The 26347-nt window shown below is 49.8% G+C and overlaps 1 protein-coding gene across 1 annotated transcript in view; it reads left to right on the top strand.

The window, feature by feature from the left end:
• Positions 1 to 19104, top strand: part of OTOP1 (otopetrin 1) — a 36465-nt gene extending 17361 nt beyond the window's left edge. The window contains exons 4-6 of the mRNA XM_077860695.1: positions 5406 to 5536; positions 9550 to 10478; positions 17756 to 19104. Of these exons, the coding sequence (XP_077716821.1) occupies positions 5406 to 5536; positions 9550 to 10478; positions 17756 to 17926 (1231 nt within the window). The 3' untranslated portion in view covers positions 17927 to 19104. The remainder of the gene's footprint in view (positions 1 to 5405; positions 5537 to 9549; positions 10479 to 17755) is intronic.
• The last annotated feature ends 7243 nt before the right edge of the window (positions 19105 to 26347 follow it).

Genomic DNA, 26347 nt, shown 5'->3' with positions numbered 1-26347 from the left:
ATCTTTAACCCCAGCAGTAACAGGAGAAGCCAGGCATTCTGATGCAGGAGGAGCAGGGGAGGGGCCCAAAGGGGCACCAGTGCTTCTGCTTCCAGGGAAGGTAATGGACAAATGCAGTCAAATGGACAAATCAAGGACAAATGAGGTCCAGCCCTCAAGAACAGAACAAAGAGAACTTTAGTTGTCCCTTCGAGCACAGCAAAGACATCCATGCCCAATCTCACATTTAACCTGCATGGGGGCTCTGTAAGGGGTAACTTGGTAACTATGCTTCCCTGCATTGACGGGGTGCGGCTGCAGGTTCTAGCAGTTTAGGGGACTTGCCCCGGGTCTCCAGAACGCAAGTGGCAGGCCTGGGATTTCTGTCCTGGGTTATCCCATTATGTATGCTGGGGAGCGAGGAGTATGTGTATGGTCTCTTCCTCCCCTTGGCAAGGGTGGGCTACATGCCCAGCATGAGGACAGCACTTGCTGTCTTTATTTTGGGGAGTGAGTTTCACTTCATCTACTCTGCTCTTTAAGGATTATACTTTTTTTTTAAGATTTTTGAAATTTATTTATTTATTTATTTGTTTGAGAAAGAGAGAGCACACGAGCAGGGGTAGAGGGGGCAGAGGGAGAAAGAAAAGCAGACTCCCCACTGAGCAGGGAGCCTGATGCATGTCTGAATCCCAGGACCCTGGAATCATGACCTGAGCCGAAGGCAGATGCTTAACCAACTGAGCCACCAGGTACCCCAGGATTATAATTTTTAGCTAAGAAGACTTGTAAGGATCAAATAGGCTCTAAAGATCACCTTAATGCCACTGTTATGGAATGAATGTTTGTGTTTTCCCAAAATTCATATGTTAAAGCCTTAACCTTCAACATGACAGTATTTGGAGGCAGGGCCTTTGGAGGGTAATTAGGTTTAGATGAGGTCCTGAGGGTGGGGCCCCCAACATGGGATTAGTGCCCTTATATGAAGAGACACCAGAGATCTCTGCATCTCTGTCTGCACACCCAGAGGAGAGGCCATGTGAGGCACAAGGACAGGGCTCTCACCAAAACCAAACTTTGACTCCCAGTTTGAAGAACTGTGAGAAATAATTGCTTGGTTATAGCGGCCAGAGTGATCCCCACCACCCAGCATGGTAACTACTATTAACATTGTGGTCTGCTTTGGGCCAGTCTTGTTTTCATGAATAGATATAGTTTTTATTCCTTTTTCCTTTTTTATTTTATTTTATTTTATTATTTTTTTTGTGGTGCCAAATGTTTCCTACTTTATTTTTTTTTAAAGGCTTTACTTATTTATTCATGTCTTTTTCCTTTTTTAAAAAAATATTTTATTTATTTCTCTGAGGGGGGCACATGGGCAGGGGGCAGGGACAGAGGCAGAGGGAGAAGCAGGCTCCCCACCGAGCAGGGAGCCCGATGCTGGACTCCACCCAGGACCCTGGGATCATGGCCTGAGCTGAAGGGAGATGGCTTGACCGACTGAGCCACCCAGGTGCCCCTTCTTTTTCTTTTTGCAGCTGTGATCCTGCTCTTCTTGCTCGGCTTCTTCTTTCCATTTTTCTGTTCTCATGTCCTGCCATCGGTGTTTGTCTACCCCATGGCCTCTCCTGACAGCCCAGTGTGCCACTACCAGAGTTTGTCTCACCAGCGCCCTATTGTGTCAGTCTGCTCGGGCTATGCTGATGGAATGCCGTACAGTGGGAGGCAAGAACAACAGAAGCACGTGGTTCTCATGGTTCTGGAGGCTGGAAGTCCAGGATAACGGTGGCAGCAGGGCTGGTTTCAGGGGCCTTTCTGCTGTGGCCTCACGTGGCCTTCCCTCTGTGCTCAAGGACAGAGAGCTCTGCTGTCTCTTCCTCCTCTATTGGATTATGATCTCACCATTAGCACCTCAATTACCCTTGCTTACCTCCTTAGAGGCCCGTCTCCAAATATAGTCACACTGGGGCCAGGGCTCCAATAGAGGAATTGTGAGGGGACACGAGCCAGTCCATAACACCTATTGTGGAACGCTTAATCTTTCTGAAAGTTTTGTTGCTATTATAAATCATATTGTGATGAACATCTTTGGTCAAACATATTTGTAAACACCTCTGATGATCTGTTTGGTTGAATTCCTAGAAGTAGACCCGTTGGGATAAAGGGTGAGATATTTTCAATAGGTGTGCACTGAGCCTCTTGTCTCTACCCAGAAGCTCCTAGTTGAGTGGAGTGGACTTGCCCACGTAGAAAGCACTTTCTTTTATGCGTGTTACTTGTGAGGACTTCTCTCATGCTAGTCCTGTCACTTAGGGCCCATGCGACTGTAAGTCCCATTCATCAGATGAGAAAACCGAGGCTCAAAGAAACAAAGCAAAAGCTCAAGGTCAGACAGCTTGCCTGTGCAGAGCCGGGGGGCTCTGACTGTCAACTTTAAATCCAATGGGATGTCCATGTGTTGCTGTGACTGCTATGGCTCCCTGGCTGTGCTGGTGGGGTCTCTCTCTTTGCTTTTGTCACTTCTGTGATAGCAGCCTCAGGACATTGGGCCCATTTCCCACCAGGTAGAAAAGGGTCTTTGGCTTTGCTTTCTGCATCTGCGCTGTCTAGTACAGCAGCCACTAGCTGCATGTGGCTACTGAGAACTTGAGCTGTGGCTACTTCCAACTGAGATATGCAGGAAGTATATAATATGCACCAGATTTTGGAGACTAGGATGGCAGACAGAATGTAAAATATCCCAATAATCATTTTTTTTGTTGGTATTGATCATGTTAACATCATAGTGTCTTTGATAGATTGGGTTTCAAAGAAAATTATTCCAACTATTTTCATCTGTTCCTTATCTTACCACTTTTTAAAAATGTGGCTACAAGAAAATTTAAAATTACACATGTGGCTCACACCTGTGTCTTGCACTGTCAGTGTTTGGACAACACTGCTCTAGGCCACGCACCCAGACATTTACCACCCAGCTCTGTCATCTGAGGGGATTTCACTGGATGGGACGCAATGCTGTGTCGGCCCTGCTTGCTGAGTGACTGGACACAAGCCTCTCCCTGTCTTGGGGCCCTGTGCTAACCTGGACAGGGAGAGGCATAGAGCTTGATTTAGCTTGTTTTATTTGTAGGGTGAAATGTTAAACATTTTTTAGTTACCACGTTTAGGTTTTAGGTTTAGACTTCTCTAGAAAACTCAGAAGATTTGACAGTCCTAAATGTGCATGCAGCAAAGGGCCAGAGCGGAGTGGAGGCTGTCCCTTCAATTTGCTACAGACCCCACCACTCCCTAATGTGCCCCAGACCTCCTTTATTCATTCTCATTTCCTGCCAGGCCCTGAAGGCTTCAGAATTTACCACTTGTGGACTTGCTGGGTTTTTCTCCCCTGGTCTTTTGAGCCAATATTCATTTTACTGTTCCATGCTTTTAGTATGTCCTGGGACTATTCTCCTGATCTAAGAATTCCCCTTAACTTGTTTGAGTCCTTTCTCTTCCCCAGGGTGAGGTTTAGAGGAACAGGAGTTCTGCAAGCAGAACTGAGAACATAAACCAAGATCAGAAGTGGCTCATGGAAGCCTTGTCTTTGTTGTGGTCTTGGACTATTAGCCTCAAGTATGAGCAAGGCCACCTGGCATGAGAAAGTGATGTCTGCCTTTAGTGTGTAGGACAATTTCCAGGTCAGACCAACAGGAGGCTGCTAGCTCTCAGGGAGCTTGCACGGCACGCCAGGCTCCAGCTGCAGGTGGCATGGGCATTATCTCATCGGGTTCAGTGGCCTGGGATTGGACGGTGCCATTTGGCCCAGGAAAGAGAAGAAAAGGGAGCTGTGTGCATTATAAGTAAAAGAAAAGGCAGCTAGCCCGAGGCAAACAGCATTGTCTTCATTTGTCCAAGGATCTATCCAGTGCCTTCCAGATGCCCCAGGGCAGGCTGGCCACAGTCTATAGAACTGGGCAAGCACGGGGGCAAGCAGATGGGCAAACACCTGTTTCCTTGTCCACCTGTGCCTGGTTATTCTGCAGCTGCCCAAGGAAGCCAGGGTTCAAATGAGGGAAGTCTGGCGTGCAGTCACTTGTGGGAGCCTGAGAGGGATCAGCTGGTGTTAAAACTCAGAGGAGAGGAAAGGTCAAGGTTGAGAAGACAGGTGTACCAGTTTTCCCGCAGGCAGATCGTGGACAAGCATGCTCTTGGTTAGATGGGTCCGGGCGTGCTTCCTCTGGGGCCTGTGCTCTCCACCATAGGAGCCATCAGTGATGCATTCTAGAAGGATACCTCTCCCAAATCCCCAGGGTTTGCTGCTTCTGCCACCTGCAAGGCCCACTGTTAAGTGCCTGGAGACTACCAATGTGCATACATCTTAAACCACAGGCATGGGCAGCCTGGAGGTTTTGAGATGCACTCTGATCCCATTGGAACCATATTCCCCACAGACCTCTCTTTGTGCCCGAGTCCAGCATCCACCTTCCATGTCATCTTCTTCCTTCTTAGGGGTGTGGTATTGAGGTAAGGGGTCAGACTGGGACAGCCCTGCTGCTTACTAGTTCCTCAAACCCCAAGGCAGCTACTGCCTTTATTTGTGACTTCAGCCTAATCCCTGAACCTGAGATTCCAGAAACTCAGCGTGATGCTTTTTATGCTTTTGCTCTGCCATTCTCAATGGGTTAGTGTTTCATCCCATACTGGTTGCTTCATGGTCACAAGATAGCTGCCAGAAGGCCAGCCTTCATGTCTGTATTCAAGGCTGGAAATAAAGGTGAGAGGGACAGTGAGTAGGTTTTTCTTATTCTCATTCCTTTTATCATAAAAGTAGAAGCTCTCCGTAGTGCCCAGTAGTCTTGACCTCACGTCCCACTGGCTAGAGTGGCCATGCCTCGCTGCAGGGGAGACCGGAGAGCAAGTCTCTGACTTGTTTCAGTTTCTTTAGAGGTTAGTGGCCAAACAGAGCTGGTGGTTGATGACTGCTGGGTTGGCCAGACAATAGTAAGGGCATGCCCAACTCTCCACATTTCCAGTGTAGCCCTTCATCCTTCCCTCATGGTTCTCTCCTCTTCCCTTCTGGAAGAAAGGATTTGGGGTATGGTGGGGTTGGTGCGTGCTTTCAGTAAGTTTCCACCCCTGAACCCCTGCTTCTAAGACCCAGTTTCTTTTTATCCCATTGACAATGAATTGAGTACTGGCAGTTCACGATTATGACAAAATGCCCAGACTGTGGTTTTGGAAGTTCTCATGGAACTGCCTCTCCCCAGACAGCGACCCACCCAGAGTCTGAGCTGCCTGGTGAAACTAGAATCATGGCTAAGAAGGAGGCGTGTGTGTGTATGTGTGTGTGCGCGTGTGAATGCATGCACATGCAATGTTTCCATCTCACCCCATGGGGCTTGGAGCTCCCCAGGGCTGTTCAATAACTGAGTCCCTGTGTTTTTCAGATTTGGGGTGATCCACTCAGTGTTCACCAATCTGCTCCTGTGGACCAATGGTGTCCTGAATGAATCAAAGCACCAACTTAATGAGCACAAGGAACGGCTTATCACCCTGGGCTTTGGGAACATCACAATAGGTGAGTGATAAGAGTTGCCCTGCCCCCATGCTGGAACCTCTCAGAAACCTGTAGAGACCAGAAGGTTCAGAGATGGAGGGGCAGGGTTCACCCAATTCAATGTTGGCCAGACAATCATCTGTTGTTGAAAATCTTTCAAAACCTCCCAAGTCCCTCATCCTGGTTCCATAAGTAGGATGTGCTGAGCATAATTAGTGGTTTCTTCGGTGACTCAGGGGCTTGTCAGACCCAAGGGGTATCATTTAGGGTACCATTTCTCACGGTACAGTTTGGTGTGGAAGTGAATGTCTTTGTTTACAGCTATGGAAGATTGGCAGTCATTGTGTTTTTAATTAAGCCTCTATTACCGGTTCATTCTGCTAAAAGTATAGCTTTAAAATACCCAAGAAATCGAAGGGTTGCTGTTAATTGGTTTTAGTTTGTTTGAAGTTTTTTTTTTTTTTAAAGATTTATTTATTTATTTATGATAGACATAGAGAGAGAGAGAGAGGCAGAGACACAGGCAGAAGGCAAAGCAAGCTCCATGCCGGGAGCCCAATGTGGGACTTGATCCCAGGACTCCAGGATCGCGCCCCGGGCCAAAGGCAGGCGCTAAACCACTGAGCCACCCAGGGATCCCCTGTTTGAAGTTTTTATCTAACTCTATTGGGCTTGCACTTTTGGCTCATCTTTATTCCCCCTTGCTCCTATTTGAGACCCCGCCAGTCTACCTCCTTCCAAGTTCTTTATTTTATTTTATTTTTTTTCCTTCCAAGTTCTTTAACGTTTATGACCTGTCGCTTCTCTATTAGAGCAGTGGGATGGGGCTGACAGGAATGTGTGGAGGGGAAATGTCCTGGGAACTGGACATCCCAGATTTGGGTCTAGTTTTCATTACATATTGGCTGTATGACTTTTGGAAGCCATTCAACTTCTCTGGGCTTCCCTTTTCTCATTCATCAAGTGAGGGGACCTGCACCAGGCATTATAGGGAGTCTTTCCAGCTTTGATGTATTACACATCTACACTCACTGTATGACCCCACGGCCATCACTGAGAGCAACTTCACTATTTTTTAAAAAGATTTATTTATGTATTTGAGAGAGACAGAGAGCAAAGTGGGGAGGGGCAGAGAGAGAGAGAGAATCTCAAGAAGAGTCACCATCAAGTATGGAGCCAAATGCTGGGCTTGATCTCACAACCCTGAGATCATGACCTGAGTTGAAACCAAGAGTTGGACACCTAACTAACTGAGCCACCCAGGCGCCCTGAGGGCAACCTGAAAACTGTTTCCCCACCAGTTGGGTGGGGATGATGAAATCAGGGGCACATGCTATTTCTTTACCCTCCAACCCTTGCTCCACACTAGCAGCCAAATCTTGGGGAAGCACTTCTCTTTTCCTTGGTGTCCATCACAGTAATAGCAGCGAAAACAATGACAAAAACAAACTTATACACGTCTGTTGTGTGCCTGGCACACTGTTCTAGAACCACGTGGTTCATTTAATTCTGCACCCAAAACACTGTGGGGTAGTCAGTGTTGATCTTATTATACGGATGAAGACATCAAGGCAAAGAGGAGTTAAGTAACTAGCCCCAGGTTCACACAGCAAGCCAATGGTTGAAGAACCAGGATTTAATTTGTCTCCAGGAACCTCTGTAGAAAGATGGCATTGGATACATTCACAAAGGACTCCATCAGTTCTAACATTCTGTTCATCTGAGCCTTTCTCCTCGATTCCTTCCCCTGGCTTTTATGTAGTACCGTACTGGGTCACGAGTTGGGGGAAACTCCTTATGAATTCAAAACTGCAGTACTCTGCTAAGGTGAGGTGATTTGTGCTGCCACAGGGCTTTCCATTTGATTTTATACCTGGCATATGCAAATCATAAGTTAAAACAATGACAAAGTGTAAAGAAAAAAAACCTTCAATAGCACCTGCCCAGAATTGCAGTTACATGCTATTAATATTGGCTTAGTTCTTTGTAGTGTCCTATTTATTTATTTATGGTGAAGATCATACTATATAAATTCAATCTTTCTTTTTGACTTCAGCTTACAATAAGAAATACAACTTACACTGCAACCCAAATGCACACAGACCTGTGTGTGTGCACACGTAGGTCATGAAATAACCTCACCGTATCAGAGACAGTCAGATTTCTATTCTTATTGATGTCATTCTATTCTATTCTGTCCTCTTCCACAAGGAGTCCATTCTGTTGAAAAAATATATTGGCAGCTACCTACCAAATTGATTTCATGACTGAGTACTGAGCTGGGGTATGCATTTAGAAAATACTGTATATACAATTTTTTTCTTCTTGTTTCCATTGTTATGTAACATGAATATTTTCCTGTATCATTAAAATGCAACTTATACTTTTTAATGGCTGCTTACTATTCCATTGTATGGAGGCACCAAAATTCATTTAACAATTTCTAAATTGTTGAACACTGAGGTCTCTCTCTTTCTCTCTCTCGTGGGCGCGCACCCACCCACACCCACATACACACACAATTCTACCTAATGCTTTGATTACATTTTTTACTTGTCCATTACAATAGATTGAATCATAGGTCAGAGACTATGGTTGTATCATCTTTAAGGCTTTTGTTACATATTTTACTATTTATTTACAGCATTTTCTCTCCTTGTTATGGAATAGTTCTTTATACCATTGCCAAGTGCCTTCCAGAAGGTGGTGCCAACTCCCACACCACCCGTTGGTGTTTGATGGTGACTGTCTCACACTACACTTGCTAGTATTAAATATTCTCAAGAGCAAAATCTTTGCTGATGAAAAGGGGCATTTTCTCTCACAAAGTTATTTTTTTTAAAATAGTAATTTAGGGGCACCTCGGTGGCTCAGTCGGTTAAGCGTCCGAATCTTGTTTTTGGCTCCGGTCATGATATCAGGGTTGTTAGATCCAGCCCCGCATTGGGCTCCACGCTCAGCAGGGAGTCTGCTTCTCTTCTACCCCTCTCCCCACTTGCATGAACTCTCTCTCTCTAAAATAAAGAAATAAATCTTTAGAAGAATGCAACAATTAAAAAAAATCACGCATGTAAATCACATTCACATAGAAAGTTTAGAGAATTTAGGGAAGCGAAACCTGGAGAGAAGTAACACTGGACACCCCACACTTACAATGTTACATGTCAATTATATCCCCATAAACCTGGAGGGAAGAGACATGATAGAACTTTCTTCTACTAAGATAAAAGAAAAAGAAAGAAAAGAGAAGAAAAGAAAAATTGCCTACCATTTTTCCACTCTCAGATAACCATTGTTAACCTTTTCACTTATATCTTTCCAGATTTTTTCTATATCTATCTATCTATCTATCTATCTATCTATCTATCTATCTATCGTTTATAAAAAATGGAATTAAGGGCGCCTGGGTGGCTTAGCAGTTGAGCATCTGCCTTCAGCCCAGGGCGTGATCCTGGAGTTCCAGGATTGAGTCCCACATCAGGCTCCCTGCATGGAGCCTGCTTCTCCCTCTGCCTGTGTCTCTGCCTCTCTCTCTTTGTGTCTCCCATGAATAAATAAATAAAACCTTTTTAAAAAAAGGAATTATACTCTATCCTCTTTAGCCAGCCTCTTTGGTTCAGCAAAATCTTGTGAACATCTTTATATGCTAAATAAATTTCCACAATACTGTTCATAGGGGCTGATGTAGGGATAAAATAGGATTCCTTGGGGGATGTTTGTGGCTGTCAATTTAGTGGTGATCTTATTTTTTTTAAATTTTTTTTTATTATTGGAGTTCAACTTGCCAACTTAGCATAACACCCAGTGCTCATCCCGCCAAGTGCCCCCCTCAGTGCCCATCACCCAGTCACTCCAACCCCCCGCCCACCTCCCTTTCTAGTGGTGATCTTAAACATGGCAATAAGCCACAAAACAGAGCTTCAATCCGATGGGAAAACCCACGTGCGAATCCTTGGTGAAAATACTCCTGTGTGTTGCCACTTGCCCACTGACCATGTTGACCGCCCTCACACGCATGTCCCTCTTGCCTCCAGTCTTGGATGACCACACGCCTCCGTGCAACTGCTCGCCCCCGACGTTCTGCTCTGCCATCTCGCAGGGGATCTACTACCTCTACCCCTTCAACATAGAATACCAGATCCTGGCTTCCACGATGCTCTACGTCCTGTGGAAGAACATCGGGCGCAATGTGGACAGTCAACAGAACCACAACATGCAGTTTAAGTTCCCCGGGGTCATGGCGGGCTCGGTCCTGGGCCTGACCGTGCTGGCTGCCACGATTGGGGTCGTGGTGGTCTATCTGATTCAGATTGGGCGCTCCAAAACCAAGAGCGAGTCGGCACTCATCATGTTCTACCTGTATGCCATCGCCTTGCTGATGCTCATGGGGGCCGCAGGGGTGCTTGGAATCCGGATTTACAGGATAGATGAGAGATCACTAGATGAGTCCAGAAACCCGGCCCGCAAACTGGACGCGGACCTCTTGGTGGGCACTGCCTCCGGCTCCTGGCTCATCTCCTGGGGGTCTATCCTGGCCATCCTCTGTGCTGAAGCCTGTCCCCCCTACACCTGGTTCAACCTGCCCTACTCCATCCTGGTGATTGTCGAGAAGTACATCCAGAACCTCTTCATCATCGAGTCCATTCACCGAGAGCCAGAGAAGCTCTCCGAGGACATCAGAACCCTGCGGGTGGTCACAGTCTGCAACGGCAATACCATATCCCTTGCCTCTTCCTGCCTCAAGAGCGGAGCTGTGGCCGAGGATGTGGCTTCCCTGGGCAGTGACATGCCACATACAGTCAACGGAAATGCACATCTGAGAGAAGCCTGTGACAGGGAGGGAGAGGAGGGGAGCCAGGAAGGGACCCCAGGCCCAGGCTGCCGCCCTCATTTCCTGCGGGGTGATGCCAAGAGAAGAGTGTTGAGGAATATCACAGCCTTTTTGTTCCTCTGCAATATCTCGGTAATCTGCATTAAGTTATTTAACTTAAAAATGACCAACCTATTTTCCTTGCTTTTTTCAAATAAGGAATGAAGGCAGCTTATTATCAAAATGACTTAAGTGTAAAGTTAAAAATGAGACTGGAGTGAAGGCCTCTGTTCTATAAATCCACTTAGTGAGTACTACTGTGTGCTGGGGGCTGGGGTCGGGGCCGAAGATTGCAGCTGAGAAGACTCAATGTCTGTAGGTTAGCCACCTTCCCAGGTGTGATCTGAAACAGCCCCCCTGCCCCTGTGGAGACAGCAGAGAGAGGCAAGCCACTCCAGCTTCGTAGGCGACGGTTTTCATAACCAGAGGGAATTTACATACGAGGCCTGTCTTAGGCAGCAGTAAGACAAGTGGATCTGTGCACCTGCCTGCCAAATTGTGAAGGTTTATATATAGAGAGGCCTTAACCAAGTTTGGTCACATACACCATGCAGGTGTTCTCAACACCACATGGTTATTTCAGGACTGTGTCCTTGCAGCAGCCTCTAGGAGTGAAAAAGGCAAGCAGAACCCACATTCCAAGGACAAAGGGATGGGGATGAGGAGCCTCTGAGTGCCCGGTCCAGCTCAGGGGTCAATAGGCAGTCATGTCTTCTTGATGACCTTCCCCAACAGTCTCTTCCAGAGAGGTCACAGTATAGGGAGGAGGGACACAAGGGAAAAATAGTGAGTAGGGCAAGCATTGTGATAAGGATGTGCAAGGTGTAATGGGAGCATGGATCTAGGGAGGGACTTCAATGAGTTGGGCATGCTTGAGGTGAGGGCCAGGCTCACTTAGGAGTGCTTTTGGCTACGAAGAATAGAAAGCTTGGCCAGTAGTATCTTCAGTCTTAAAGGTAAGAATTCTGAAGTTTGGCTGCTTGGGGTTGGCCTGCCAGCTGAACCCTATCATCAAGGATCCAGGTACTGTTCATCTTTCCACTCGACCCCACTTAGTGCAGTGCTTGTTGCCATGTGGTCATAAGGTGGGTGCAGCAGCACCAAACATCATGTCTGGGCTTACAACATGAAGGAGAGAAGTACTAGTGCCAGGCAGTGGCTTTCGCATGGCCACCCCTAGCTGCAAGAGAGACTGGGGAAGTGGAAGTTTTGCCTTCCAGCCTCTGATGGGAAGTGGCAACATAGAAGATGTAGAGTAACTCGGTTTTGGCTGCCTCAGAGTCAAGACATGGCTGGAAGTTTACCAGGTGGCCAAGGCAAGCAAAAGCACTTGGGGCATAGGGCACATAATATTCAGACACAGAGGCAGAAGACACCCTGACCTATTTTGGAAGCAGCGAGCACTTTAGCATGAATTCCATACACATCAAGAAGTGCAGGGAAAGAGGAAGGCGGGTCCAGTTAGTGGGTCTGGCTTGAGTGAACTTCGTAAGCCTGGCCGAGTCTGGTCTTTATGCTGCAGGCAATAGAGGACCTCAATTTGTGCTGTGGAATGATCCCCTTAGCAGCTGGTGTGGGGAGGCTGGAGAGTGTGAAAACCAAGGGCCGGGACACCCAAACAGAAGCCCTGCATCTGCCCGGATGGGAAATGTTGGGAACTTGAACCAGGGCAGTGGCTGTGGGGATGGAGAGAAGAGAAAGGAGCCAAAGGCACTGTGTGTTGTCGGGATTTGTTCTAGAGACTCACAGAGGAAGGCAGGGCTTGGCAGAAAGGAAGGCGGGTGGCCTCTGGCACCACACAAGCCTCACAATGACCGTGGCTGGTGGGATGGCGGGGACACCCCATCCAGGGCACCTGCCTGTTGTCATGGTCAGCTCTCTGCTGCCAGCTACTGTTTCCTGTCAGTCACTGGCTTTTGAGCTTTTTCCTCCTGATTTCATGGGGTGCATGCCCAGCGACTGCAGATTTTGATACCACTCTAAGGCCAGGAATTTGATACAGTCTGTCTGAAGCTGAAATGGCCACGTGTCTGCCAATCAAATTTGATTCTTGCTTTGGGTCCTCTGGACCTCGGTCCCCCTCCAGGTCGGCAGAGAGTTACAAGGAGCTCTGAAGGAAGAAGGGGGTTCCAGAAGGGTTTGGCTCCAGGTGGGCCCTCCTCTTTCCTTGAACAGACATTTACGGAGAAGCTGCTGTATCCTGGGCACTGTGTGGGCACAGCAGTGAATGGAGGAGTTAATCAGGAAAACAAGAGAGACGGAGATGAGTGACTGCAGCGCGGCTGTGTTTTATGTGAGGCTCGTATCCCAGGCTTGTCTATCAGCTCATCAGATAGAGTCAGAGCTGGTTCCAGAATTTCCCTACCGTGTATTGTTTTTGTACACACCCAGAGGGATGATAGATCTCTTTTCAGCAAGTTCAGTAAAGCCACTGTCCCCATGGGCTCTTGCTTGACTGCTGGTGAGACACTTGGCTTGCATTTTTAGACGAGCTTGAACAAGAACAGTGGTGCAATAATAGAATCAAGTGGCAACTGATGGTCCATTGGGACCCAGAGGCCAGACTCAGGGCTCTGTCCCAGGAGGGGGACACGTGTTGGCTCTTCATCTCTGCACTCCACCCCTGATGTCCCCAGGTCCTGCCTCTGTTCACCTGGGAGTGATCCAGAGGCCAGAAATCGTTGCAGGGTGATGGCCAGGGTGCCCTCAGCCAACTCCATGGACAGCACTTGCAGACCTGTGGTTGATCCCATGGGAGGGCATCTGCTCTGCTCTGGGACCAGTGCGGGCACGGGAGCTGTGTCTTCAGGCTTGTGTGCACATCTGTGTGGGGATAGCAGCAGTGGGCATAGAAGGGGGGGATGATGGAATTTAGGGTGTGGTGGGAACACAAGGGGCTTGGAGGGCCTCCTCTGGGAGAGGGTGGTGGGCGAGGGTGGGGGAAGTCTGGGCAGAATGACAGGCACAGGGGGATGCAGAGCCAGGCACGACGTGCTGGAAGCGCTCCAGCAGCAGGAAGGGAGACCCACAGGTGAACAAGGGTGAGCAAGGGAAGGATGCGGGAGAGGCGCCGGGCACACCATGCGGAGCCACGGCCACAGCCAGGACAGAAGCCTGAACACAGCAGGAAGCCATCGGAGGGGTTCACAGTAGCGGCAGGATCTGATTCGTGCTTCTTTTCTTTTTTAATCCAGCTTAATTTTAAATTGTAATAACTAACACATAACATAAAATTTACCATTTTAACCATTTAACGCATACAGTTCTGTAGCGTGCAGTCCATTTGCACTCTTGTGCAGCCACTGCCCCACCTGTGTTTGAAACCTCTCCACCTTGCAAACTGCAATTGGTAGCCAGGAAACAGCCCCCTGTACCCCCACCCCCCCACCCTACCTCCTATCTCCACGCAGCTCACGTAAGTACGATCATGAGGGATTTCTCTTGGTAACCGGCTTATCTCACTCAGCATAACATCCCCAGGGTCAGCCATGTGGTAGCGTGTGAAGTGGGGGGTGGGGGGGTGGGGATGTCAAGAATGACTCCCCTGGTCTGCCTTGAGTTTCTGGGGAGATGCTGACGCCATTCATGGAGAGTGGAGACTCAGAAGAGGAGGCAGGCTCGGGGAGGGGCTCAGCATGAAAGGAAGCCCCTGAGTTTAGTCCTGGACGTGTGCATTTGCGAGGTGCCTCTGAGACACCCAGGTGGACGTGGCCGATGTTTTGGTTTCCCACTGCTGCATAACAAATGACCCCAGATGCAGGACAAAAACAATGGCTGTTTGGAGCACTTGGGTGGCTCAATTGGTTAAGTATCAGGCTCTTGGTTTCAGCTTGGGTCATGATCTCAGGGTCATGGGATCGAGCCCCCATCGGGCTCCATATTGGGTGTGGAGCCTGCTTGGGATTCTCTCTCTTCCTCTTTAGAGAACTACCCCCCCATCTCTCTCCTTCTGTAAAGAACTACCTACCACCCCCCGCAATCTCTCCCTTTCTAAAAAAACAAAACAAACAAAAAACCAGCTGTTTGATTAGGTCTTATGACCTTGGGGGTTAGAAATGCTGGCAGAGCTTGGCTGGGAAATTCTCCTGTTCCTCACAGTATTAACTGAGGCTGGTGGGAGGACTGGACTGGAGGATCCAAGATCTGGTGACTGGGGTGGGGGTGGCTGGGAGGGCTTGGCAGGATGCTTGGCTGGCCTCTCCAGCATGGAGAGAGGGGGGTCTACACCTGGCCTCTCCAGCATGGAGAGAGGGGGTCTCAGGGCTTCTTATGTGGCAGCTCAGGGGCCTGGAGCCAACCTGCTGGGAGACTGGAAGTGCCAGTGTCTTCCGGCCTGGGTGTGGATGCTGTGTGGCATCGGTTCTGCCCCATTTTATGAGCCATGCAGTGACAGCTTCCCTCAGATTCAAGGGAAGGGGACATAGACCCACCTCCTAATGGGGTGAGGAGCAAGATCTCCAGCCAACTTGACAGCAGACATAAAGATCTGGATTTTAGGAGGGTCACTCTCTGTCCTTCCAGTCTCTGCCCTATCTTCCCTCCTTTCCTTTCTCCTTCCTTCCTGCCCTCCCTCCCTCCCTCTCTCTCCTGAAGATAGATCCACTGGGTGTCTACCAAGAGCCAGCATGGCTATGAGCGATGGGGGGCAATGTGACCGCGATGGTCTTGGGGCTTGCAAGCCATATGGAAGGGCTGGCAACAAGCAGCCAAGCAGGACACACCTTATGGTGACGTGTGCTCTGCAGAGAATGAGCAGAGAGGCTGTGAGGTAGCACTTGGCGGCTGTTTCAGGTCTGAAGGCCCAAGTTGGTGGGAGGGGCTTTCTTAGGTGGTGACATCGGGGCTGGGTGCCAACAGGCAGGGAGCAGCTGGTGGTGAGGGTTCCAGAAAACATCCAAGGCTGGCCCCAAGGGAGGAGCTTGTCTCATTTGAGGAAAAGGGTGATGGGCCATGTGACTGGGGCCCTGGGCATGTGGGATATCCGGGCAGTGGGGTTAGGGGGTTGGTGAGGGATCAGCGGGCAGAAAGAGGGCTTTATCATCTCTGGTATGGGGTAGATTTCACTGTAAGCACTCTATGAAGACTTGTGGGGACGTGATCTTACTGACATAAGAAATTAGCCTGGCAGCTGAGCGATGAATGGACATGTGCGTGGCGCTGCGTAAGCCAGAGAGCGGGAAGGAGGCTGCTGTGATGGTCTGGGTGGGAGCGGGGAGTGGTGGCCTGGCAGGTGCTCAGGGGCAGAAATGGCTGCATGGCTGCCAGGGCGTCGTGGAGGCTCAGTCCTCCAGCCTCACTGATGGGCTGCGTGGCAGGTGGAGGGTTTTGAGGGTGAGAAGAAAAACAAGGATGACACCTAGAGTTTTGACAGCAACAGGGAGGAAGATGTTGTCGATGGCGAGGGGGGCAGTTTGAGACACAAGTTGGACACCAAGTTGGCCCAGGGGGTCCTCGAGGGCGGAGCAGGCAGGTGATTCAGGCTGGGGAGTCATCAGCCAATAGTTGGTATTTACAGCCAAGGCTGGGTGAGCTCATCCAGGGGTCGTGTGTGGAGGAGAGGAGAGGACCCAGGGATGAGCCCTCCAGCCACCCTGGGAGGCTGAGCCAAGGAGGAGCCAGGAAGACACAGCCAGAGGGGAGGGAGGAGCCCTGAGAGGCAGAGCCTGAGAGCCAGAGCGGCTGGATACGAGCTAACACCTGCATGGAGAGCCGGTATCAGTTAGCTCCTGCTGCGTAAGAAATTACCCCATGCTCCAGCTTGAACAGCAGGTCTTTGTTCTGTCAAAGTGTCTGTGGTCAGGCGTCCAACACGGCTTAGCTCGTGCCTCGGCCTGGGTCTCTCACTGGCAGGAAACGGCCCACTGGGGTCGCAGTCACTGCAGAGCTGATGCGGGGGGTCTTTCCAAACCTGCCTACGTGGCCGGTGGCAGGATTCTGTTCCGGGTGGGTTGTTGGGCCGAGGGCGTGAGTTCCTTGCGGCTGCCGGGCTGAGGCCTCCCTCGGCGCCTGGCCATGGGGTAGCACACAATAGGGCGGCCGGCTTCCTCTCCTGCAGGTGGATGTGAACAGGGTGGACTCCACACTCCTTTGGGCACCTAGTCTCAGAAGTGACACCTCATGACTTCTGTCATATTCTGATGTTAGAAGCGAGTCACTAGGCTCAGCCCGAACCATGGGGAGGGGACTCCACAAGGATGTGACTTCCAGGAGGTGGGATTGGTGGTGGGGGATGTCACCCGAGAGGCTGCCTGCCACCGTGCAGGGGTGGAGGGAGGAGGACCCGGACAGGGAGACCAAGGGGTGACCAGTGTGTGGTTTCCACGAGCAGCAGTGACAATAGGTTATGGCTTTTGGTTTTGCAAACATAGGTGGGATTTTATTCTTATCTGAGCCATGGGAAATAGGTGTTGGTGTTCCCATCTTACCTATGGGGAGACTGAGGGCTTGGAGGGGTTAAAGGAGAGTCTGTAAGTGCCACAAGCCCGGGAGTGGCTTCAAAGCTCCTCTCCCCTGACCGGGGGGAGGTGGGCTGGTCCTGGGCTGTCTCTCGGTCAAGCCAGAAAGGAGACTACAGAACCCACTGGCCCAGGCCCATGTGGCTGGGATCTCTGAGCACCCATGTTGGTGTGTGAAGGCGGTGTGGTGAGATAAACAGGGGACCTCTGCTGTAGGAGAACACTGGGGGCCGTGGGAACGCATAAGGAGTTCCTACCCAGACTAGTTAGATCAAGGAGGGCTTCCTGGAAGGAGTGGTGTCTCAGGACTTGGAAGATGGTAGGATTCCATCAAAGAAGGAAGACAGGATGCCCATGATACAGGAAGAGGCTCAAGCAAAGCCTGAAGAGTTGGGGGAGAAAGGAATATCCAGCCTTCGGAGGCTGGAGTGAAGGGCGTGGTGAGGGACGTGGAGACATGGACAGGTCATTGGGGAATTTGGACTTTCTCCAGAAGGCCAAGGGAGCTGCTGGAGAGTGACAAGCAGGCGAGTGACGGGTCAGATGTGTGCTTTACAAAGATCACTCTCACAGTGGGGTCAGGAGCGGATGGAAGGTGTCTGCTGTTGGCGCGGGCCGGGGGTGGGGGGCACGTGGAGGCATGGTGGCAGATCAGGTGGGGGATACTGAGGACCCGACCAAGGTGAGGGCTGTGGGGCTGGAGAGAATCAGGCAGGTGTGAATGGCGTTTGCTCAGGACGGGGCCAAGGGGGAGAGAAGGGTCAGGTGGGCTGCGTGGATTTGACGGGCTCCGTGGAGACGTGAAATGCGGAGCAGAGATAGGGGTGACTCTGCGTCCCCGAGTCCAGGCCAGCGCCTGGGGGCTGTGCGGGGCTTCCGAGGCGGCTGCTGGCACGAGCTCCTCTTCTCTTGCAGCTTTGGATTCCTCCCGCCTTCGGCTGCCGCCCTGAGTACGACAACGGATTGGAGGAAATTGTCTTTGGCTTTGAACCTTGGATAATTGTGGTCAACCTGGCCATGCCTTTTTCTATTTTCTACCGAATGCATGCAGCTGCCTCTCTCTTTGAGGTCTATTGTAAGATATAGTCTGCGTCCACCTCAAAGCCCGAGGAGTGACCTAACAAGAGAATTTACCGGGGCCACCTGGGCAGGGCCAGGCCTGGCAAACATTGCCTGACAAATGCAGGAGCGCTGCCTTTGTCTGCACGGATCGTTCTTCCCGTGAGCTGGGATCGGCTGTCACCCCGGATGAATGCAAGCAAGTTAGATCCGCATCGCGGAGGCGGCTGAAATCTGGCCTCGGCTCGTTTGTCCTAATAAAACCCCAATTATTATCTCCTTTCAAATGCGATCCTTTGTCTTAGGAGAATGTGATCTCCGGTTGGGAGAAAAGAGTATCCAGTTTGTTTTTCATAAAAATTGTTTTCTGTTATCATGTTACTACCTATAACTTTTTTTTTTTTTTTTTTTTTACTACTACCTATAACTTTCATCGACCATCTGAGTTGTACCATCATCGTTACGTTTTATCTTTGCCAGGGATGATCAATGTAGATACAGTCACATTTGGTTCACATTGTACTTTCTGAATAGGTGTGAGTTTTTGAACAAAGTTATTTTTTATCAACTGGATGGAAATTAGCACATAGGTCAATATGGAGACGTCTTTCTTACTGAAAATTTGGCACATTTTTGTGATCATCTTGAGTTTTTAAACAAATTTTTACTATTCTCTCTCTCACTGTAAATATATACATGCTTATTACAGAAAATGGGGACATTTTAGAAGGGTAGAGAGAAAGACCATCTCGGCTGCCATTGCTCAATGGACAATCACTTTTTCTCACCTTGTATTTCTCTTAGCTGTGTGCCTGCACAGGATTCTTTTTGTTGTTGTTATCATTGTTATACTTGCTAGTGATGATGTGACAAATTTGATTTTATATCCACTTCCCTCCACTTAACAATAGAGTATAAACCTTTTCTACACATTGTTCCAAAGTCTTAGTACATATCATTTTGATCTCTACCAAATGGATGTGCCATAGTTAGTTTCCTATTGTTGGTTTTAGAATGTTTATACTTTTTGGTTTTTATAAGGGACTCTGCAAGAATCAACTATCTTTGTAAAGCATTTCCTGTATAATTGCTTCTATAAGACAAATACTTAAAATCAGGATGCTCTTCCAAAGGTTATAAAGATTTTAAAGCCTCTCAAGGAATAGTGACATGGAATGCCTTTGTATGTGTTTTGCCATAATTATTGCAAGATCATAATAAAATTAGTTTACTTAACCATAAATGCTAATGTGAACATCTTTTCATCTGAGTGGTTTTGTTTTTGTTATTTTTTACAGCACAGGCAATGGTGCATTAAGAAGCACCAGATTTTTTACACGACTAAAATACTTGATGTTCTTTCCAGAAAAAAACTAAAGACAATGGGCAGATAAACTAAAAGTAAAAGAATGTCTATCATGCCTTCTTTTTAGGGTGGTGGTTTTCAGCCTGGGGCCTCTCGTCCCCCAGGGGACATTTGGCAAAGTCTGGAGACATTTTTTTTATTGTAACTACTTGGGGTGTTGCAGGCACCTAGTGGGCAGACAGCAGGGATGCTGCCCAACATCCTACAATGCACAGGATGGTATCCACAGCAAAGCATTGGCTGGTCCCAAAGGTTAATAATGCCTTGAAAAACTAATCTAGCGGTAATTGCTGTTTGTTTTTGGTACCTCAGTACCTATTGTACACACACATCCGCACACACACACACATAGGCACATACACATGAATAGGATTGTTTTTATATGCATTGAATTCACATGTAACTAGTTTCCTTTTCTCTTAAATACACCAGCATGTTTCTTAACGATTTTAGCACCCCCATGGCATTGATTCTCACCCTTTAGCATGTGGGAGTCTATTAGGATTCCTGCCTTCACAGTCAGAAGTTCAGGTTCTGTCAGGCTGGAGTGGGGCTCAGGATGCTTCAATAAGCATCTCAGGTGATGCCAACTCCCTTCTAGAAGCATCTCCTCGGGAGTCCACGGACCCCAAGTCAAGACCCCTGAACAACATTCCTTGCCATTGTGTACTCTTCTGCAATACGACCTTGGCCAACTTCAAAGTAGGTTCTGTGGAGGGATGTACCATTCCTTACCTAGATTCTGATGTTGGACATTTAGAGACATTTGATGGTTTCTTTCTTTTTTCTTTTTTTTCCTTTTGCAATTATAAATGACACTGTGGCAAGCATTTTCATGGCTAAGTCTTTGCACGTGTTGATAAACTACCTTGCATGAGATGACTGCACATGAACGCAAATTTATCCAGGGGACCCCATTTTGGTTGGCATTGATTTTGCCGTAGTACAGTCCTAGGGCCTCAGTCTGTGGGGTTATGCCCCTGCCCGGGAGACAAAGGGAATCATAGTAACGCTGGGAATGACTGATCCAGGTGTGGTGGCTTCAGGGTGGCCACAGGGTACCACCACAGCTGGGAAAGGTCAGCAGGCTTGCTGGGCTCAGAACTTGTGAGGGGTGATCTTAAGGGTGGATCATCTCTTGGCTCTGAAAGTAGAGCCTGCGGCCTCAGGGCTGGCTGTTCCAGCCAGGCAGCTTTGACCTACAAATAGTCAAGCTTCCTCACTCAGCCAGCTTAGGCAGGAAGGAAAATCTGTCACCGTAATAGCAAGGCAACTCACCGATGAGGAAGCAGAGTGTGCAATAAACTAAAGTTAAGCCCTCAGGGCTAGAATAAGAAAAATGCAAATCAAAAAAGTAAGGAGATAGCATTTCCCATTCATCAGAGTGCCACGGGTTGGCCAGATGTGAGGGAAAGGGGATGCACACACACTTCGAGGAGACGAAATTGATGAAGCCAAATGGGAGAACAATTGGAAATACCGAGGAGGGCTGAAGGCACATATTCCTTAAGACCTGGCCATCCCTCTCCTTGGAGTGAGCTCCAGAGATACCCTCACCTGTATGTGGAAGGAGAGGTATTCAGAAACTTCCCCTGCATCAGTGCTTGTAATTCAAAGCAGCCGAATTCAAAACAGCCGAGACGTCCATCAGTTAGGAGACTGGATAAACTATGGCCTATTCCCACAACAGAATATTACACAGCAGTGAAAAACGAATGGGTTGGAACTACACGCAATAACACTACAAGGCTATGTTGACAAGTAAGTATCATTGGCATGACACCATCAATACAACATTTTAAAACAGACAAAACAATCTGATGTTTCTTGGATACATGTGTAGCAAAATTATAAACACATATGAGGGACACCTGGGTGGCTCAGTGGTTGAGCGTCTGCCTTTGGCTCGGGTCATGATCCTGGGGTCCTGGGATTGAGTCTCACATCAGGGTCCCTGCAAGGGGGCCTGCTTCTCCTTCTGCCTATGTCTCTCTCTCTCTCTCTCTCTGTGTGTCTCTCATAAATAAATAAATACAATCTTTAAAAAGAAAAACACATATGAAGAAAGAATGCACCCAAAGTTTAGTGTAGCAGTCACCTGTGGGCTGGCGAGGAGGGAGGAGGCAGGACCAGGGTAGGGACAACCAGCTGAGTGCATGCTGTGTCTGCTGTGCTTGATCTTTCTGGCAAAGTGACCTGTACAGAGGCATTCACTATATTTTCTGACTTTTCTATATACCTGAGATGTTTCATAATAATAACATGTAAATGAAAGAGGAAAGAAAGTCAACGTAAGGAAGCTCAACTAGAGTCATCAGAGAAGGTGAGTTTCCAACATCCATCCACCATCGTTGGGAGGAAGGTGTCAAAGGCACCCTGTCTGGTCCCTCAGTGGGCAGACACCCCAGGTGGGGTACCTCGATGCCATTAGCTGTCAAGATCCCCCAACTTTTGCCCCTTGGATGATTCTGCGCTCATCGGGAAACTCAACATCAATGTGCCTTCCTGTATAGTTTTTCACCGTGGGGAGTGATGCCCTAGGCACCCAAGGCATCCGGAAAATCTCTTACTGTCCTGTTGCAACCTCGTACAGGACGAGCCTGTGCATTTGCCAGCTTGAGCTCATTCAACCCAGGATTTCAACTCATGTTCTATGAGTATCATCGCTCTCGGTGAGGCCGAGTGGCAGGGCAAGAACTTCGGAGCTGGGCACCGGGGGTCACACCCAGTCCCTGGGGTGCCCAGTGTGCATTAGAAAAGGCACCCCTCCCACAAGACATTTTGCAAACTCTGGAACGAGATGCCACCAGCACCTGCTAGTCACCTGAGGTCAGATCAGATTCCTTTGACCACGCAAGCGCCAGTCAGGAGCCTTCCGGGCTGCATAACCCTGGCAGCTCGCAGAGAACCTCGGGGATCTGCCGTGACTACTCTACTCAAGGGGAAGGAAACCTCAGCATGCTAGGGACCGTGCGTGGCGGGCAGGCTGTAGCGGTGGGCTATCATGCCTTGGAGAAACCTGTCGCCTTTTCCCGCTAGCCATATAGTCTTCAAAAGAAAGTCAATTTGGTTAAAAAAAATCCGTCAAACAATTGCTTGAGGATATATGCACAGAATAACCCATCAGCTGAGAGAATAGTTCCCCTTTTACCCAGTTATGAATTGCTGCACTTGGCTTAAAGCAGTGAAGGACGGAAGCTACTGGAAAACTGGTTCTTCTCCCGATGGGAACCCTGCTGCCAAAGAGCACGACCAGCAGGGGGCGCAGGTGCCCCTCCTCCGAGTCCTACCTGGGCCAAGTCGGGGCGACCTGGCTGGCCCGCAGCCGCCTCAAGGGTCGCCAGCGAGGGCATGGGTGCAAAGCGCCCCGTCTGTGCCCCATCCACAGCTTTGGACTCCTGCCCTGTCCCCACAGCTGGGGACGGCCGTCCGCGCTCCCAGGTGAGGCCTAGGGAAGCTGAGAACGAGTTTCAACAAGATTGTTCCTTTCCCCTGCCCTGCCCACCACCCCCACCTCCTGCCCCTCCAGGGGCATCTTGTCCCCACCAAGAGCCTTTGGTGGAACAAGGTGGCGGGGTGTTCCCTGGTGAGGAGAGTCGCCCAGGGCAGGAGGCTGGGGCAGCGGAGGGCTGGGGACACTAGCTCCTCCAAAAAGCAGACCCTAGGGGGCCCCGGGGAGGGGACGGGAGAGGATGAGGCCGTGTTTTCCTGCTCAGGAGGAGTGACAGTTGTGGTGTGCTGCTTCAGGCACGTCACTAACAACTGTGATGGCTCATGGTCTCAGAAACGTAAATGAAATCCGGTCACCTGCTGAAACCCTCCGTTGGCTTCCCGTTGCTTTTATTTATTTATTTTTTTTATTTATTTATGATAGTCACAGAGAGAGAGAGAGAGAGAGGCAGAGACATAGGCAGAGGGAGAAGCAGGCTCCATGCACCGGGAGCCTGATGTGGGATTCGATCCCGGGTCTCCAGGATCGCGCCCTGGGCCAAAGGCAGGCGCCAAACCGCTGCGCCACCCAGGGATCCCTTCCCGTTGCTTTTAGAAGAAAGGACAAACTCCTGACTGTGGTCTGCAGGATCTTCACGATCTGGCCTCCCCGACCTCGGCTTCTTCTTAGGCCAGTCCCCTCCTCTGCCCCCTCCCCCAGGCGCCCCCACCTGCAGGCCTGCTGCAGCCACACACAGCTCCCTGCGGCCTTGGACACTGCAAATGCTGCTCCTCCGGCCCTTTGCACGTGCTAATCTCGCCCCCAGGAGAGGGCTTCTCTGGCTCCTTGAAATGGATCAGCCTCTTTCCCTCCCTCAGGCCGTGTGTGGAGGCCCCTCCATTGTAAGGGGGCGCCCGGACACCTGTCTAAACAGATTCCCCATGATGCTTCTTCACCTTGGCCCCTTTACCATTGTCATTTACTTATTCATCTCTGCTTATCTGTTCTGGACACAACCATCTGTCTTGTGAGGGTAGAGGCCCAGCCTCCTTCTCCCTCAGGCCTCACCACACAGGTGGCGGCCCTCACACCTCGGACTACTGCAGGGGTGAGGAAGTGCGGGGACGCAGGGGTGCTCAGGATAGGGTTGGCTGGCGGTTTCCATGAATAGTTTTTAATGCCTTGGCAGAGATTCTCCGCCTGCTTCTAGGCACAAGGTGGCGCTTTAGGCCTGGATATTAATAAAGAGTCCAGCCTTGGGATGTGCTCCTCGGCTTGCTCTGGCCGGCGGAGGGAGCAGTGGGACCACCTCTACAGACCCTTACTGTGGCTTCTGCTCTTTCTTCCCACTGGGGAAGAAGGTGGAGCTTGGATTGTTCCTGACAACTGGCAAGTGCTGCCTAGGTATCTCTGGCAGAGGTTTCTGGACACTGGTTTTGGATGATTGGTCTAAGTCAAACATAATAAGCCCGCTCCGCCTTGGCTGGAGATTGGTTCAGAACACGGCCTGTGAGTAGCTCTAGGCTAGGAGTCTGCAAACTCCCACCTGTGAGCTACGAATGGCTTTTACATTTTGTTTTTAAAAGATTTTATTTATTTGAGAGAGAGAGAGAGAGAGAGAGAGAGCACGAGCACGACCAGCAGGGAGGGGCAGAGGCAGAGGGAGAGGGAGAGGCAGGCTCCCTGCCGAGCAGGGAGACCAATGTAGGGCTGGATCCCAGGACCCCGGGATTATGACCTGAGCCAAAGGCAGATGCTTCACCAACTGAGCCACTCAGGTGCCCTGGCTTTTATATTTTGAAAGGTGATTTAAAAAAAAACACCCAAATACCTATATAAAAAGATTATGCAGCAGAGACGTGACTCTTAAATATTTACTCCTCGGCTCTTTACAGAAAAACGTTTGCTGGCCCTTGGTCTTGACAATGAGAGGGAAGGGGTCTCTGCTGGATGGTTCTGGAAGGATTGTGATCCCTGATAGAAACTGATGAGGAAGAGGCCTGCCTTTCTCCCTGCCTGAAGTGGTTGTGGGAGGAGGTGGGACTGGAGCTGCGGGGGCCCTGGGTTCTGGTAGAGGGATAAGCCTGAGAGGGGCAGGGTCTGCAGTACAGGCCCTCACCCCTGGATCCTGCCATTTCCACATGTCCACAGTCATGCTTTCCCACTGCGCCCTCCAGCTCCTCCTCATCTGAATGCTTGTCCTGCGAGCACATCCCCTTACCAGGCCCATGGTGGAGGGAACACCAGGGAATCACAGGTGTCCCTGCTTCCATGGCGGTCAGGCCTTCACCCTTCCCACCTGGTGGCTGGGCACTAGGCCCACCCACTGTGCAGGACTGAGCCACACAGAGTGACAGGGCGAGGGAGGGTGGTTGTGCCCACGGGTGGCAGAGCAGGAGCAGGACTCCAGGACTATTGGAGGAGCACTCGCCTTCCCTGACTGGGCACAGTCCCCAGAATGCAGCCTCTGCAACAGTGTTAACGATTGTTAAGGCCACAGGCCATCCATGAACCAGAGAAACACATGAGAGCTCCATTCCCAGTGTTAGAATCGGGGGTTCCAGGGAGGCCTGGTGGCTCAGTGGTTGAGCATCTGCCTTTGGCTCAGGTCATAATCTTGGGGTCTTGGGATTGAGTCTTGCATCCGGCACCGCGGGGAGCCTGCTTCTCCCTTTGCCTCTGTCTCTGCCTCTCTCTGTCTCTCATGAAAAACTAAATAAAATCTTTAAAAAAAGAAAAAAAGAATCAGGGCTCCTTGGCTGCTACACTCAACCGTGAATGAAGTTTCCTGCAAGAGAATGTGGGATTTTCTGGGGAAGGGTCCTGCAGGTGCACACAGAGCCAGGGCTGCCCCTGCACCAGGTCCCCAAGGAATGGAGCTTCCAAGGTGTGGGGCAGGGCGAGGGATGAGGCTTGAGGCCAGGTTTGGGTCTCTGCTGTGAGCACCTGGTTTTCTCCTCTGTCAGTGGCAACAGAAGTGCACACCTTGAAGTGTCACTGGATAATGAGCTGAGATGATGCGTGTAGAGCCCACGAGTCTGGCATGCAGCAGGCTCTGTTAAGGCCACACGGATGATCCCAGGTCTCTGCCTCAGGGATTGTTGCTGTGTAGACCAGATGTCTTCCCACAGGAGTGGTGGTGCTGCTCCAGAAAATCTTCAGATCACTGGTCCTCTACATGGCCCGGGGGAGCCTGGGGGAGAGCAAACCATGTCCCCTAAAGATGTCCATGTCCTAATCCCTGTGTATATGAACCTGTGTATATGTCACATCACACAGCAAAAGTAACATTGTCAGTGTGATTGAGTCGAGGATCCTGAGATGGGACATTATCCTGGATTATCTGGGCAGGTCCAAAATATAATCACACAGGTCTTTATAAGGGGGGGTGGAGGGAAATTGGGCTCCAGAGGGTGGGCAGAGGCCGAGTGATGCAGCCACAAGCCAAGGTGTGCCGGCAGCCGCCAGCAGCCAGAAGAAGCAGACCTGGGATTGTCCCCTACAGTCTCTGCCGATGGCTCTGCCAAGACTAGATTTTAGTCCAGTGAGGCTCATTTCAGATGTCTGACCTCCCGAACCATAAGATAATAAACTTGTGCTGTTTTAGGCCCCTAAGTTTGTAGTGGTCTGTTAGAGCAGCTGCAGAAACTTG

This window comes from Canis aureus, chromosome 2, assembly GCF_053574225.1.
Source record: "Canis aureus isolate CA01 chromosome 2, VMU_Caureus_v.1.0, whole genome shotgun sequence".
Taxonomy (NCBI): Eukaryota; Metazoa; Chordata; class Mammalia; order Carnivora; family Canidae; genus Canis; species Canis aureus.
The sequence above is the reverse complement of the archived record's forward strand: the minus strand, read 5'-3'. Positions and strand labels throughout refer to the sequence as shown.